Source organism: Heliconius melpomene, chromosome 20 (genome assembly GCF_056956725.1).
Source record: "Heliconius melpomene rosina isolate 202511_hmr_F chromosome 20, ASM5695672v1, whole genome shotgun sequence".
Taxonomy (NCBI): domain Eukaryota; kingdom Metazoa; phylum Arthropoda; class Insecta; order Lepidoptera; family Nymphalidae; genus Heliconius; species Heliconius melpomene.
In genome coordinates this window covers 6,061,783-6,079,328 of record NC_140408.1, presented here as the reverse complement: position 1 = coordinate 6,079,328, position 17,546 = coordinate 6,061,783, and the positions used below count along the sequence as shown (strand labels likewise).

The 17,546-nt window shown below is 32.4% G+C and overlaps 1 protein-coding gene and 1 long non-coding RNA gene across 3 annotated transcripts; one reads left to right on the top strand and one right to left on the bottom strand.

Moving 5' to 3' along the window:
* Positions 1 to 1,995: 1,995 nt before the first annotated feature.
* On the bottom strand, positions 1,996 to 17,303 carry mys (position-specific antigen beta subunit myospheroid). Of its 2 annotated transcripts, none has more exons than XM_085205224.1 (17): positions 17,122 to 17,303; positions 12,696 to 13,021; positions 12,441 to 12,617; positions 12,061 to 12,289; positions 11,846 to 11,930; positions 10,884 to 11,054; positions 10,354 to 10,461; positions 9,940 to 10,092; positions 7,402 to 7,521; positions 7,018 to 7,185; positions 6,524 to 6,760; positions 5,874 to 6,048; positions 5,636 to 5,742; positions 5,255 to 5,399; positions 4,434 to 4,567; positions 3,591 to 3,743; positions 1,996 to 3,153 (listed from the first exon to the last, which is right to left on the bottom strand). In XM_085205224.1, the coding sequence occupies exons 2-17, from the start codon at positions 12,985 to 12,987 to the stop codon at positions 3,088 to 3,090; spliced, it is 2,520 nt and encodes an 839-aa protein (XP_085061350.1). In that variant the 5' UTR covers positions 12,988 to 13,021; positions 17,122 to 17,303; the 3' UTR covers positions 1,996 to 3,087. The 2 variants fall into 2 exon arrangements, with proteins under 2 accessions (XP_085061350.1, XP_085061351.1); XM_085205225.1 differs by lacking the exon at positions 17,122 to 17,303 and adding an exon at positions 13,903 to 14,241.
* Positions 7,573 to 9,608, top strand: LOC146527734 (uncharacterized). Its single transcript, XR_014879200.1, has 2 exons — positions 7,573 to 7,612; positions 8,983 to 9,608. It is a non-coding gene; the product is annotated as an uncharacterized LOC146527734 (long non-coding RNA).
* Positions 17,304 to 17,546: the final 243 nt, after the last annotated feature.

Sequence of the window (17,546 nt, the reverse complement as noted above, 5' to 3'; positions counted from 1 at the left end):
GATTAATCGCCGACCCACCTGCGGAGCCTTTGTATATCGTTAATGTGTTCTTTCTCTAAACAATCTTTAAATAATAACTCGTGAATTTATATATTACTGTGTATATTTCAGTCAATGTAGCGACACAATAATTTATTTGTTTTAAATAAAAATATCTTTAAATTGAGTTTCTAAAAACAAAATGATTTCATTAAATCTAATTTTGATTTTGTTATTTTTAAGGTTGCGTATTTTAAAAGGGAAAAAAACGGAATCAAATGGACCATTTATCTCGAGATCGCGTGGAGGTATCTAACTGAAATTGATATCAAATATTCAGGTCAACGAGTTTCTATGTCACCAATCAAAAGATACATTCATAAAATTCAAAACCTATAGGGTACTTGCCGTGAACCTACACTTATGAAATTAGGCACAAAGTGAGAAATTACAATATAAATGAAGGTAAAATCCCGAAAAAATAAAATTTATAAATATTTCATAGAAAAAAGCTATTATAAAGTTATAATTGTAGAACATATAAAATAAGTGAATGCGCCCATGCTAGAGTTGACAAAACTTTAGCAAACTTAAGTTTGTTGTTTTAATTTTGTATGTTGTAGGTACTTCCTGTTGATCTCCACTCCTCGAAATTGGTACAGAACCTTCGGTGGGCGAGTCCGTTTCGCACATTTTGCAGCTTTTCTAAATTAATTATTCTTCAGCGCCATCATGTATATATACAATGTACTTAACATAGAAAGTATGAATGTACTGAATATAAATCTATAGCTTTTTTTTAATGGCATTAAAATTAATAATGAATTTTAACAATCCTTTCAAAAGTGTATAAAGTTGACGTTCATAAAATAGCAATGAATGATGAAAATGAATTGAGTTCAGGAGATAGGGTACTCGACACTGTTTCATATTGTAGGCTTTACGATCAAGAGTCTTGATTACTTAAGCTCATAATGAATGAGCTTCATACATTTTTTAATATTTACATTATAATGATCCTTATTTCCTTATGAAATCAACAAGAATTTTTAAATGTACCTAATAGCTAATTACAGTAACTAAATTCAATAAGTGGATGAATTTTTATTGGATTTATTTACTAAAATAATTAATTTGGCTGTAACCATAACGGTTGTACTAAAATACTTAAGTTTCCCTGATCTGGCTATACCAAATACCTGTCAACATACAATATTTATTACAAAAATCATCAGAAACGCGCTGAACAACTTGACTAACATCCGCGCTTATGAATAATAAAATATGTGAAATGCTCTTGTTGCTATAGTACAGCTCTAATTGGCTACTTGCTTATGTTCCTCTGTTTCGCAATATACGACTAGGTACATACATGACAGATTTGACGATCAAACATTGTAATTTTTGATATCAGTAATAAAAATACAAAAATCTGTATTTGGGTATTATTTAACTCTTTTTTGTCAACTTCATGCTGGATCCCGCATGTAGCAGGGTATGCAAGTGAGCCTAGTATTAAGATCCGCCCCCCACTCTCCGCCGCGTGTTAAGTGGCGGAAGTCAACGCCGCGCTTTGCCTCGACATCAGAGCGAGAAATGAAAATATTAAATTATATTTCATTTTCTCGAGTGGGAATCGAACTGAATATAAAATTAAGTAAAAGATATTTTATAAAATTCATAAAAACCAAAAAAAGACACCTAGTATGTATAAAATACCTCAAAATTCCGAATATAAGTTACTATTCGGCCAGACAAGCCAGACGGGCTATAGTATTTGATGCAGTTGCTCTGAATTCCGTTTGAGACGTTTATATTCAAATAACAAATAGCTGTTTATTCTATAATACTCAATTTATACTTTTATACACAATTTAATTCTTACTAGAAATATATTTTTTTATTCGTTGATATTGATAAGTCTGTAGTTGATAAGAATGCTGTGAAGAATTATATTTATTCTGAACTTTTACTACGAGAATAACGTTGGAGAGTTGAAATAAAAGGACAAAATCAGTTTAAATTATTAATTTATTAGACATTTTAAAAGGCCACAATAGTTTTAGAAGATAAAATTAAATTATATACAAATAGCGATAATTATAATCAGTTTATCACATTAAAAATTAAATAAAAATATTGGTATAATATTGTATCAAAATTGTTGTAATATGAATAAAAAGTAATAATAAAAAGTTATTCTTAAATGACTTGACTAAAATAGTTAAAAACTTACATTATATTTAATTATTTATTTTTGTAAAATACACCAAATTTATTTATTTAATAAAAAATAATATCGTAATAAATAATATGCTTATGAAGTATCATTAGTAATGGCACTAACATCATAATATTATAAGGCACTACTGCAGATGTATAGCGACAAAGGCAGTATAGCTGTATATTTTTATAATTCCTACTAGGTACTTATAATGGATACATAATTTTCATATCAATCACCTATATGCTATATCAATATCATTCATTATTTATAAAAATATATATAAATCATACAAAAAGTATTTTCTTTAAAGATTGCAGTGTGTTTTCATTTATTTTAACAACTGACTCCAACTCAAGAAGGCACATCTCTATCAGTCACATCAATAGTTAATCAGAAGTTTATTCGAAGGTCAAAAAGTAAATATAAATATCATATTTAGTATTAAAATGTTAATCATAAATATTATATTTTTTGTCAAATTTCTAATATGAAGCTAAATAACATCAAATGTATCATAGTTCACATAAATTCGCTGTAATGTTGTAAACAATGATACATTCAATACACAACTACACACATAAGTACATACGTCACACTCACACACTAAGTACAAAAAGCGTACTAATATAACATGTATAATTTTACCGAGATTAATACAGACCTCGATGGCATTTTCAAAAGCTTTTAAAATGAGACTCTATTTGTGCTTTTTTTTCTTATTAAAGTCATCTCGTTGGAAGGCACCTTATAAGGCAATCTAAACTCGTCTAATTTGATAAGCAAATACTGACAATTAACTACATACAAATGCATTAAATTTGTAGGATAATGATCTTTTGGTTATTATTGCTATTATTCCAACATATCTATCTCTATCTGTCTTATTTACCGGCGTACGTCGGATTCTTGAAAGTGGATGTCGCTTGCTTGTAAATAGGATTCTCCCCCTAAAAAGAAAAAAAATTGTTAAAGAAAAATAAAATATTATATAAAAATAAGGAGAGCATCGTAATATGGGCTTTGGTAATTTTTAATAGTCTTACATACTCTTAGTGTAAGTGGTTTTTCATAATGAAGTATATTGAAATATTCACTCACTACTCATGAAGAGAGAACTTAAGTGTTATTGAAAATACATTTTGTAAAAGTATGGACGCTGTTCTTAAACACAACGGTTGTTGAACAATAATAGGTTGGTTAGATTCTTCTTCTTCCTGGAGTTTGCCAGCGTCTGCCTTCCTGCTTAACCTATTCCAATTTGCATTTTCTTTAGCGTGTGTGAATACTATGGAGAAATGTCCCGACAGTAAAGTTTTCTCTGCCTACCTTACTATAAAAAGCTTGAAGCGTGTTGGACAATTACATAATACATTTATCACATTACCGTGTCCCATTTGGCCATCATGCGTTCCTTCTCGAAGCGCGCGAACTCGCGGCGGTCGTGTATGGTGGTGACCATCTTCCAGAGCATGAGCAGTGCGAGCCCCACCAGAACGATGGCGGCTATCACGCCTAGTACTATGCCAAGGATGGGAACCTGAGAATTCACAATTATTGTTAACAATGACTCTAAGTTAATTCAAATATATATGAGGAATCATCCATAAATTCAATCAATGGTTTTTGACGTTTCCTTCGTCCTTGTCACAGCTAATCACATTTGAGCAAACACATATTTAATTATTAATAATTTATTTTTGTGTTCGATTTATTAAAAGTTAATGATAAAGTTAGCACTATCACTGTACGAGTATGGAGAATTGTATGTGATTAAGCAATAGAAAAAGACAAATATTTTTTGTACTGATCTCTAATAATTAACTTTACTAAAAAAATCTGGCTCTACTCTTAGACACACACATATAGTTTAGTTTAAGTTTCGCGATTTGTATAATATTTTGAAACATGTCATGAAATTTAGAATCGTTCCCTTATCATAATGCGTCAGCTCCCTCCCTCCATATCTACATGTGACGTGATTTTGGATGGCCCGAACATTGAATATATACAATACGATTACTACGAAAATACGATTTTTCTTATTTGCTATGGAAATTCAGAAATTTGTGATCAATAAATAAGAGTTCATTTTCTATATATAAAAATAAATAACTATTAATTATTCTATGTGAGAATACTTTTACATTATAAAAAATCTATGCCAATCTCTTTACATACTCTTATTATTTTAGGAGAGTATTATACATTATATATAAAAATTGTGTACCTTTCTTGGACATTCGTGTTCCTTTTGCGCTCTAATGTGTAATTGCTGAGATTCATTGTAGGAATAGACATAGACATACAGACAATCTTCATCATCGTAGAAACTGCATAAATGTTCGTTCATAGTTTCATTAGCTATTAAAAACAATGAAAAAAATATATATATATAAAATATTAGTAAAAAAAAACATTATAATTAGAATACAAAATAAACATTCCTGCATATAATAGGATAGGCCGAGGGACTAATGTTAAGACACTCCGTTCCTCACACACAGCCCTCTTTTTAAGACACTTCGTAGAATGTCTTGTTACTGGAGCAAGGAAATGTAAGTAATTAGTTTCCACCAGTGAGAATCAAACTCACAACCATCGCGTTTACAGTCAGACGCTGTGCCACAGCGCCACCTGTCTAAAAATTTAAATTGATCGTCGACAACGAGTATTATATATTTTTTAATGTTACCGCATGTTATTGTACTGAATGACGTCACCAGCTAATTATCCCTATTGGGAATGACAAGTCTGTAACATTTACATATAGCGGATGTAGCACCACAATACAAGGCCTTGTATACAAAACTTTATTGAATATTTTATTTCAATAAAATAAGTTAAAATAAATTCAATGAGTGTGCAAGGACATGGTCTCAATAATTTACTACAAGTATATTCAAAGATTAATGAAAATATTTCTAATTCTGAGTGTAACTCCAATTGCGACACCAAGCTAAGTTAATTAACATTTTCGCTATCATAAAATGTAATACACGTATTATTTCCCTGTTATATAAAAATACTACATTTAAATACTCATATCACCTTCGACCTTTCCTTCAACAACCTCGGGGAACAGGTTGCAGGCACCACACTCTCGCGCCGGCTCCTCCGGGTTGTAATTGGGACCGCGCTTGTGCACCTCGCACAGCACGCACGCTTTAAAGTCCTCACACTTGCCCGGGCACGTCTGTTGTGGAAGTAGACAATTGTAATAACATGTTTGATTGTCGCATTTTACACATTTTAAATAAAATTCTTAAACCACATTGATCGCGTATATTTAGGGATAAATCTACCCTTGAGCGGACATACTGACTTGCTGAATATATATCAAGTAATCACTTGATATATTTTATTTTAAATGATATATTAAAATTATATTACTTTTATAATTAGAAGTTACGTTATTAGTTAAGAACTTACTGGGCATTTCTCACAAAACTTCCCAGAATAGTGACGGTCGTCATCCACGTTGCACACGCACTGACCACATACACACTTTCCATTTCCACTGCAGATTTTACCGTTTTCTATAAAAAAAAAATTCACTTAGGAGCAGGCACAAAAAAAATCAAAACGGTTAAAGCAAAAGAAATGTATATATTTTATATAATTAAATAAATTGACGCAAATATAATTAAATAAATAAGTCTCCACCGACCTCTCGATATACAGGGCGCCTGGTCCTCGAGGCACTGGCAGGCAGGCCCGCTGTACTCAGGGCGGCAGTTGCACTTGCCGCACACGCACTCGCCGTGGTCGGGCCCCGAGCACAGGAAGCCCTTGTTCATGTCGCACGTGAAGTTGTCGCACTCGCAGAACGGGCCCGATATCACCTGGGAAAAGGGAGGGGTGTTATAAGTTTGACTTGTATGTCCCTTTGCAGCATTGTAGCTCTTAAAAGGATGAAACGATTCTGATTTAGTCTATTAATCGACTTCCGTAAGATGGAGGATATGAAATGGAATGCTTTTTTTTATATTTGTTACGTCAGAACTTTTCACTGGGTGAACTGATTTTAATGATCCTTTTTTTATTTGAAAGCTAATGCTTCCCGTGTGGTCCCATTTTAATTTGGTCTATTTCTGAAAATGGTATCCTTGAAAAAATCACATAAGTCTTACAATTATTAAGTATATTCGTGACATTTATTATCCCGCCAACCAATTTCGATGATTCTTTTTTCATTGGAAAGTGTGCACTTCAAGGGTTGTTCGATGAAAGTTTGGTTAGGTTTTGATTATGGGATCTGGTCAAAATGGAAGACGTCTGTTTATCTTTTCACACGCACGTCGGTTTATCTTGGCATACCTTCAGCGGGTCCTCCATCTTGTTGCACTCGCACACACCGCAGATGCAGGTGCCGCGGTTGGAGCACAGCGGGCCGGCGGAGGCGTTGGTGGGGCGGCAGCCGCGCTCCTGCTCTAGCGACACGCCGCCGTGCGCCGAGCACTCGCAGCTCTTGCCGAAGCGGCCCGGCGCGCACACGCACACGCCGCATGCCGAGATACCCTCGCCGCTGCACACCAGCGGGCTGTCATTGTACGCCTGCAATTACAAGTTACACTCAAACACTTTACCACTGCCATTTACCTCTTCTTTTATTAATTGGTACGGAACCTTTGGTATAGACATATTTCCAACCTACTACGAATGTAATTATAAAAAGAATATACAGTGTAACTCCATATAATGTACTAGTAAATACTCAGACTAAAGAAAGTTCCGCAAAAAGTAGACTAATAAGATTATAAAATTCTCCGTTCACGTTGATTCAAAAAAAATATAACATTTAATATACTCACATGATGGCCGGGATGTTCGCAGGGGCAGTCGCAGAGCATCTCCAGTTCAACATTGAGGCTCTCTGACACACCGACGGGGTAGATGCTGAAGTTTTGCTTCCACTTATTCCGATCTTTGGGACATTCTTTGGGCGTGACTTCTGCTGTAAACTCAACTACATCGCCAACCTATAAAATGTTTACATATTTTTAATTTCTTTTTGTTAATTAAATCAATAAAAAATATTTTGCAACAAAAAAATTTTTGTGACAATTTTTTTACGTATACCTTCTCCTTTTAGCTTCACGCTTTATAACTAGCGGGGTAGACAGAGAGAACGGAGCGTCAAACACTGTTACGTTCTCAAAATGTTATTTAAAAAAAAAATAGTATATGATACATACTTTAAGGCCGTCGCATTTGTTCGTTTGCATCACGTCCTTGCTTCCGAGACACGATGAGTAATATAATATTTGCACTGCATCATTTGATGTATCTTTCATTTCTACCGTTGACGTAATTTTCTGAAATAATTGAATTAATTGTTTATATTTATATACTTACTATATAAACATATATCGTCGGGGATAGTGCAGAACCGCGTATATACCACAGGTGGGGAGCGCGTATCTGCATTTGATCAGATTTTACAGGAGGAGGTTAAAACTTTATAACATCGTTAATTTAAGTCCAAGTGGTCTCATTTTAACATAGAGAATTATAATTGGTATTTTCTACATATTTTTGTCATATATCATCCTTTACAGTGTTTAACAAGTGGTTAATTTAAGCGACACGCCACTTACGCTGATTTGATTTGACCACGATCTTATTAAATTGAAACCTGACAGTTAGTTACACGGTTTTAAAATCAAACGTGCTATTAATGTTCCAAATAATATTTCATAATAAAATGAAGATTTTATTATTTATTAATTAATGTATTTTTTTAAACAATCCCCCTTAAATATAAAATTGAAAACACACTATCAATAACACTTTTTAATCAGCTTTGAGCGATTCTTTATCAGCCTTTTATACAACTTTAAGTATTACAAGTATAAATAATTTCAAAGTACTAATACACAAAAGACCAAGAGCTTTTTCAGAAAATATATTATCAGTAAATTTAAAAGCAAATTACTGTTATATATTTAATATATGAATAACAATAATAGATTCTTCAGGTACCTTATATAAATAAACTTTAAGTCGCAGTCATTTTCTTAGATAAGAATAAAGTATAGTGAATAAGGAATAAATGGGGTAATACTTTTTTAATATTTGTAGTAATAGCTGAAATTAGTTCAGTTTGTTTTCAATAAAACCACTTTGCCGCACTCTGTACCAGCCCCTCTTCCAGGGCGGATTGTATCATATATAAGATTACTTTTAGTGCTATAATCCTTGAAAAAAGTGTGGTCACACGTTACTACTTCATATGGAAATGGATTCAGGCTAGCTTCTTTGGTAACTGAGGAGTATTGACTATATAAAAATATTTCCGGATGTTTTAACTTTCTATTATATAGTGAACTGAATCCACTTCCATTTGAGTATGGTCTTTTTCTAAAAAAATGCGGAAGTGCGTTTAAAACTATGACGTTTTTGTTTTGTGATGTAAGCCATCAATATAAATTACGACGTTTTTAGTACTCTCTTCTAAGATTTTCTTCAAATAATCGATAAAAAAGGAAGTGCATGTGGAAGCTTTTAAATGTGATGTTGTCTCATTAAACCAATAGCGTTTCATATGGACAATTAACTTCATTTTAAAATACATTGCACTAGCTTTCAAAAATGGACATAATTTCACAGCTTGTAAATCGGCTGTTACTACGTGAAGCTTTCCATTTTTGCAGCCTCTTTGTCTAAAGTCTTTTCTCGTTTGCTAAATCTTTACGTGACACACGTTATTGATATATTTGTTAAGTAATTTTGCCAGCTTTATATGAACAACATAGATCACATGCATCTTTTTTCAGCCTCAATGGCAGCCTCACGTTCCAGGATTCTTTCAGGAAACAAATCATTATTGCTACATGTTGATGTTGAAGCTACCGATGCAACATTGGTTATTTCAGAAAATAGACAGTAATTTGGGACTTTCTAAGCAGAATGCACTAAAAGTGAAAAGTAAAAAGGAATAGATACAAATAAATCTTATTGTTATTTAATTATACCTGTAAGAGATGACTAGTAGTGATAAGGTTGCCTTTGCATACTGCCTCTATGCGCTAAATGTCTTTATTGTGTTGTGTTTTTATTTTTATCTGTTTTTAATATTGGTCTATATTTCTCTTGTAAAATATTTTATTTTCTATATGTATGCAATAAAGAGATTTATCTATCTAAAAGTGATTGTGTCGCAACAAGATAAAGCTTCGATTTCTTTAGTTCAGTTCAGTTCAGTTCTTAATTTATGACGTTTCGAGCGTGCCAGCGATTTCTTTAGTAAGCTCTACTTGTTTTAATGTGTTTTGACGGAGTTTGAAAGCAAAAATAAACTACAAAATACACTTCTACTGACACTTGAAGACATACGCGGTACTGTTAATTGTCGATTATAGATACGCAGTATTGTTTTTAGGCGAAATCTAGCTTTATATTGGTCGAAAAAAAAATCCCATCAAACAGGAGGCTGCCAATCGGGATCTTACGTCGAATGGCCGTGAAATTGAGATTTAGCTACAAATGTCAGTTACGCGAAATTATCCAATGCTAGTTACGCGGATTTGCACTATCCCCGACGATATGCATCTTATGAAGGTATATTAAGGTTTTTCATACACTGACATTTAGTTTTTTATTTAAAATCTACAAAAAAATATACTTGCAACTTTTTTTACAACACATGAATATAAATTAATAATAAAAATAATCAAATTGAGGTTATCGTGGGTTCCAGTCCCGCTTGGGCATAAAAAAAAACAAATTCTTACATTATACTGTTCGCGTACGAGATCCACAACATTATCCGAGTCGTCGCTGAGTATGCCGGAGCTGGAGCCCTCTATGTGTTTGCTGAGCTGCTCGTACACGCTAATCTGTTCCGCCGTCACGGCGAATATCACGTTGATTGCATGTTGCTTCACCTGTATATGCATAAAAAATGTTAGCCAACGTACTTGTATACGCGATCGTTGTGTATTCGATCTCCAATTGAAGGAATTCTTTACTTATTTTAGCTTCTTTTTTTAGCTTTTCTTTAGAAGTATAGATTTGTAAAAATTAAACAACCATTAGTTTGATACGTTTTCAATACCTTATATCTTTTATAAGTTGAATGAAATGAAATGACCAATAATTGAATTAATATCTACAGAGTACAATAATTGTGTTTAAAACTAAATTACCTTGAGATTAATTTGTGAAATGCTGGGGTAGTCTTGAGTAGTGGAATGAGTGTAGGAGTTGTTTTCCATGTGACATTCTCCATCATTTGGTTGTACAATACCTCCCAACTACAAGAAAAATACGTGAAAATTAAATTATTGCCGATCTTATGCTGATGCGTACTAAGTTCAAAAAATAATTAAATGAGAAGGGAAAACAAATCTATTTCAGGAAAACAAAGAAAATATGAGTATGAGAAATATTTTTTATATTTTGACTCTAAAGTCGGCGGTGTCGGCCTTGCTCACCGCGAGTTTTGGATTAATTCTATTTTTTGTACTGTTCATACTTTTGATAACTTTTACAATTCTAAGTCAACGGAAAATACCCTAGAGATTTTGTGGCATGCGGCAAAAACAACAAAAATGAAGCATAAACACTCTTCTCTTTAGATTACGTTGACATAAAAGTTTATTTTTTCCGGCTTCAAGGTAATGTATGATGTTAATTTCATCTTAATGTCTCAACAAGGCGGAACCCTAAAAAATACCTTTCCATCTCCAGCGTAGTGAAAACCAGCGTCTGTAGAAAAGACGAGCAGTTTCCTAGCGTGCTCGCGCCATCCTATTTCGCCTTTACACACAACAGCTTGCATTATGGCGTCGAAACCCCCTTCCGGTGCGTCCAGGTTACCCGACACATCCGCTTGAGCGACCGCTTTCTGTGTTTAAAAATATTAAAAAAATAATTATGGATGATATTTGAAAATGCACTAAATATTAAATATACTTATTTTTCTCGTTTGTTGTTATGTATAGTACTAAAATGTTATTAGAAATATTTTGTATTGACAATATTTTCGAGACATTTTTCGAACATGTTAAAAACTCGTAACAGAACAAATACATCAGTCATCCTCAAGGGTGCCTTTTGTCCTTTTAAATACAAACACGCCAATTCAAAATATTCCTAATAATATTTTACCACTAAACATGACATCGAATGAGGAAAATATTTATTCACAGAATAGTTACAGAATATTCAGGTTAAACTTGCACACAGTATTTATTTAAAAACGTTAAACAAAAACTTTATATATTAGGGTCAAGGCTTATTCATTTTTACGTCAGGCTTTTTATCTCATTATATAAGTTTAGGTCATTTGTGTCGATTGCATTCAAAGATTTCGGGATCTGCATTATTAAAATTATTCTCTTTTGTATCTGATAACTCTTTAAAATACATGCTTTATACTTTCAAAATATACAAAAAATGAAGACGTCATGATGTGGCAATTGGTATCTGTCAGCATACACGATTATCATCACTAGGACTTAGGGGACAATGTTTATACACAAATGTTTTTGTTTGTGCTGTCTTGACAAAGCTAGACATTAGACATAAAGTATTGAAATTCAGACGTTCCTCGGAAATAAAAATATAACAGTACTGATTGAAACTTAATTTACGCAAATTAAAGACTGAAAGTGTTACAAAATATATATTACTTACGTCAAAATAGTCAGTGTCGTTGCTAAGCGACATTTGGTTCTTGTACCCATACGGTGCCGCACAGCCATCGCAAGGTGATATTAAACTAGTAAACAAATTGTATATATATTATTATATTATATTAAATTATTGTTAAATAATGTTGTTTTTTTATCAAAATATATAAAACAAGAAACAATATTCTAGATGCAATTTTTCAAAAAAAAACTACTCACTTTTTAGGTACAGTCGAAACGTATGGCATAACAAGTTTGTCGACAAACGACCCAAAACCGATTCGGAAATTTGAAGTAATATTTCTCATCGTGCTCGAGAGTAAGCTGCCGAGGGTGCTGAGCTTTTCCTTATCGTTCTTCATAGATCTACTCAAGTCCATGAGGTAGTAAAGGTCCACCGGGTAATCTTGTGCTTGAGCATACGAGAATGTCATCTTTTGCATTTGATCTGCAACACAAACAATACATTACACAAATAAAGAAGAAAAGGAAGAATAATTTGAAATGTTGAATTTAGAAATACACTACCAAATCACCTTGCTTCAGCTGCTTAAATTTGTTCAGTATTATTCACTCGCTAATATTCTACTAATACTTACTCATTCGTAATTGCAGCTTTACTCTTTGTGGCTTGATTTGAACGAGGTTCTCGCCTCCGGCAGCACTTCCGGCGTAACCTCCCTTTATACTGCTGCTGCTGCTGCTACTGCTGCTACTACTACTCATGGACTCTTCATAATATGACGACTCCATGCCAATGCCCATCCTACCCTTAGCTGTAAACAAAATTATTTCTTAGCAATAGGGAAAAAAACATCGTTTTAGTAAAAAAATATTAAAGAAAATTCTGTTACCTCTAGTGAGTTCTCTATTATAAACCGGATCTATTGATTGTTGATTGTCAGGGTTGAATATGTAAGCCTCATCACATCCCGCCGTGCCACCCTCCATCGCTGGATTGAAGCAACGGGGTCCGTTGAACTCGGGGGCGAAGCACCACGCACACGACGGCGTCCGGGCGCAGTCGCTGCACGTGGTCTTGCTGGAGCATGGGTTCTGTGCAAGCAGCTGCTCCGCACGTTGTCCCAAACACATGATCAACAAGCTCGCCCACGTACATAGTAGTAAACTCGTTCGTGTATTCATGTTTTGTAGTTTTACTTTCGTTTTATATAAATATCTGTAACAAGATTTTAAATTAAAAATAAGATTTTTTTTAAATATTCCTCATATTTTTTTCTATCCTCAAGAAACTTATATGTACCTCATATTCTTTTCTAAACCTTAAAAGCCTAAATTCCCCGAATAGTTATATGTATACTTGATTTTTACCATTATCAATAAGATATGTATAGAGTCTTCTATTTTTAATTTTATGAATGAAAATTGAAAACAACGTCAAATAAAGACAGTTTGATATAAAAGTTCACGTTATTATGTGACCACGCTCGCACCTGTGGGCGGGCGGCGCGGGCGGTTAGGCGCCTACGCTAGTATAACGAGGTCGGGCGACGCGCGTTAAACAAACGTCGCAAACATAAACTCTATATACTAAATGGTAAATCAATGTACCACAAACGTTTAATCTTCAGAGACGTTTGTACTACACTATAGGAGCGTATATAGGCGCAAATTCCACACCAACTTCAAAATTTAATAACACAATAGAAACTTCTTAAAGAAGTAATGTCCGAGTTATAATTATTTTTTATATTTTTGAAAGGTTCAATAGAAGCCTTCAGTTCTGTTTGGGTAAATAAACAGACAGTGACATACAGAAATTTATTTTGTTTAATAGATACACGCACAGACAAGAATTTATAGTTAAACAAAATAAATTTTGATATTACTGATGTAAATAATAATAGAAAGAATTAAATATGACTTCAGACTTGTAATATTAAACGTGTAGTGTACTAATGATTTAATAAAATCGTCATTAACTAGATAAATACTAAGAATAAAATGATTAATAAAAAAGATATACTTTTCGTCGAATGTTTTATAAGATAACCATCATAATAACATTATTAATAATTAATAATAAAAAATAAAACTCACCTTTTTACTACATAAGGCACTTTAAATGTCACAAAAAAAAACAATTTATAATTCAAATACTATCACAGTAATTAGTCACATTAGCCTAAAGAGCGATTCATCACAATAAAATATATTATATTTTTCGTTTCACAAACACTATAAAAAAAAACTTTAAATACTTGTTAATATTAACTTATTAATATAATAACAAATTAAATAGCACTAAATATAACTAAATCACTGTATATACAAATGAGACAATTGTAATTTAGTTTTTATGTTATTTCTCGATGTAGGGCTCGTTCGTTGCTCGTGTGAAGTGAGCGCGGCGAGCTCGCGCCGGATACCCGCGTGACTAATGGTACAGAAAATAACTTCGTCAGCGAGTGATACAGCGGCGCCGTCACCACTCCTTCTTAGAACCAATACGTGCCAAATCGTATTCAATGTAATAAGCTTACGGTCCTTGCAATTAATATTAAACTTAAACTATGTAAATATTCTTTATTGAGAATGGCAAAAAAATATTGTCCAATTAGGCACACTTGAAATATCAGAACCAGCTGAGTGCACGTCAAATTGAAAATTATTCTTGTTTCAAATATAACTTAGTGTCTTGGTAACACTTTATAAATGACTATTTCGTAGATCTTTACTTACAAATAAACGAAAAATACAATCGATTTACCACATATTAATAAAATCAAGGACTAAAAGTAAAAAAACCTGTGTTTTGTAGGCCATTGAAATTACGTCATGTTCAACAACATCTGATGATTCAACCGCGCTACAGTAATTTTGTTGTATGATTACCTCTTTAGTCTTTTATTATTCACCTTATCACTAGTCCATAAGCCATATTCTCAGAGTAATAGTATGTTCCTATCAATGCTTACACTCCTATGAGGAGGCAACTATCCTCTTTAACTATGTCGTGGGCCGTAGCGTAGCACATTTACCTATATTTAACTATAATGTAAACTATAAAATAAGTGAAAATAAGTATATAAAAAAAAACTGTTATCTAAAGTTAACTTTTAAGATAAATTAGTACATAAGTAAGGTTCATAATATTTATACCGGTATCCGACAGTGGCTGATAGAACATTCCTAGCCATAACAAAATCTCTACTTGTTTCCTTAAAGGGAACTTTAGGCTAGTACATTTTTTATACTAACTGTAAACACGTATAACAGAATCCCGTCCTTTACCTGTGTAAACTGTAACCCGAGTCCAGTTACCGTCGATAACGGTGGAGGGTGCACAGAGGGTCAACGACCCGGGCGCGGCGCCATCTAACATTAACATCCCTATATATATAAATTTTTAAATGTAGCTCGATTGTAACATAAAGTGCAGTGTGAGCGACCATAGCGTGTATTATATTGTTAATTTTATTTTTTAAAAACTGTGGAATATTTTTTTAACCCTAGAGTTTTTATATATTTAGATATCTATATGACCACTTTTTTAAACTTTTCTATTGTTGCATTCATAAAGTCAATTATAATAATTAGTAATTTCAGTCTTATTGTCAGTTAATAACTTTTTAATATAACTTTTATTTATTTCTTGGTTTAAACATATTCACCATTTAGAATAATGTAAGATGAGTTGTTGTTCTCTAATTGTATATCAAAGTTTAACCAAAACCTTAAATATAAACCACTTGTTTATGGATATACTTCAATATTTTAACCTGCAGCAGAAATCGAATTAAGCAGACTAATTGTTATTTTGACAATATAGTTAAAAAAACCGGACGATCGCGAGTCGGGCTCGCCCACTGAGGATGCAAACTAGCGGCTTTAATACTAAATTTTGCCTCCTTAAATTTTTTAGGATTTTACCACAAATGTATAGTTTTCAGATTTTTTCCAGAACTAGAACTACTACCTGGTAGATGATAGCTGCCAAATTTGGCGCATGGGCACAAGTGTGTAACACAAGACTTTACTTTTTAAATAGAATACTAATTCAAGTATGTCAGACATTTGGATGTTAGTTTATTATATTCTTCCCTCAGGGTTAAGAAAATTGAACATTCATCATAATCTAGTTACTTGCTTAATTGTTTATCAACTTCTTATTAAGAAGAATGGTGGAGGCTGTTGTGGTGCAGAGGCACAAGGGTGTGACTGTAATGTGACAGTTGTAGGTTTATCTCCACCCAAGGAAATGAATTATTATTTATTAATATTAAAAAATTTGGAAGGTCAAGTAAGTAAGACAAATTTGGAGTAACCAATTAGAAATTCTTGGCATTATGACTAGTGCAGTACAGATTGTCAGATTCACACCTTTTTCCACAGGAAGTTAGGCAGAGGGAACTTTGTGTCAGGGCACCTCCTTCTCTATTATTTTGTAAGCATGATAACATTTGTGTGTTAAGGGGCAAAAGTTTTCCCCCAATAAGATTCATATAATAAGGACAGAGTACTACTTTTAATAATATTAATTAATTAGTCTTACATAAAAATTTACCAATACACAAACTAATTATATCTTTATCCATTTATTAGGATAAGTAATCATATGGACATATTCTGGTTTCAAGCTCATGGTAAAAAGGAAGGTATGAAATGCAGTTACAATGGGTCACTTCAAAACAATTATCAAAATGTAATTAGCCCATAGTTTTAATAAATAGAATACAAAAAGCTTTTGCAATAAAAAAAAGGTTAAGTTTCTGAGCCTAGAGCATTCAACTAAGACTTCTTCAGCTTTATCATATTAGTATAAATTAAACAATATATTAATATCAATATTTTAATAAGTATATTTTATAAAAAGTAACTAATAAAAGCCAAAATGATAAAGCCAGTTTAGTCAGTCAGTTAAGCCATAAACAAATTTAGTATGTTTTAAAAATAATATAGCATTGTGTAATGAAATAAATAATATAACATTGTCTACTTAAATTTGTGTATAGGTATAAAGTATTCAGATTAAAGAAATCATCAGAGAAAGTTTAGTCAATGACCGAATGGTTTGACTTTGTTACATGTTGTACTTTATTATCACTTTATTTCTGTTTGCATATGATATTTGCAGTTACGAGGAAATCATCCTGAATTAAACAAAGTGTTCAAGACATTGACTATAATATTTATAATATTATAAAGATAAAGTTAATGTAAATTTTTTATTGTATGTCATTCAATACCATTAACGATCCATAGAAGGTAAGTAAAGTAAACTTAATGTAATAAGTACAGTGAACTCATCTCACTTACCAGATAAAATTTTCAATTATATGTCTCGTCTGCTATAAGCTAGTTAAGTCTGATCATTTTATTGATTTAATGACCTACTTTAACAAGCATTGCAATATAAATCAAAACACACGATTAATTTTTCATAAAAAACCTCAACACCAAATATAACACTTTAAATATAGAGTAAATATACTTGAACAAAATTCAACATTTACATCGACTTATGTCATGAATATAGATAATGAAAAGGAAAATAATTATATTGATTTGCGACATTAAAATGAGCAAATCTTTTATTTCATTTTTTTCTTTGAACTATGAAAAGCAAATAAATAAGACGAATGAAAATATTTATATACGGTACATACAAATAAATATTTACATTTTTCCTGTGCATCTAAAAATAACAATTAAAAAACTGAAATGGAATGAATGAACGCATC

What these genes read in the sequence shown, in the direction of transcription:
- mys (XM_085205224.1), bottom strand. Translation starts at nt 12,987, where the DNA reads ATGAATACACGAACGAGTTTACTACTATGTACGTGGGCGAGCTTGTTG. An exon ending in TTTCACAAATTAATCTCAAG is followed by an intron (nt 10,093 to 10,353) that starts GTAATTTAGTTT and finishes ATGCATATACAG; the next exon opens with GTGAAGCAACATGCAATCAA. An exon ending in TCGTACGCGAACAGTATAAT is followed by an intron (nt 7,522 to 9,939) that starts GTAAGAATTTGT and finishes CAATTATTTCAG; the next exon opens with AAAATTACGTCAACGGTAGA.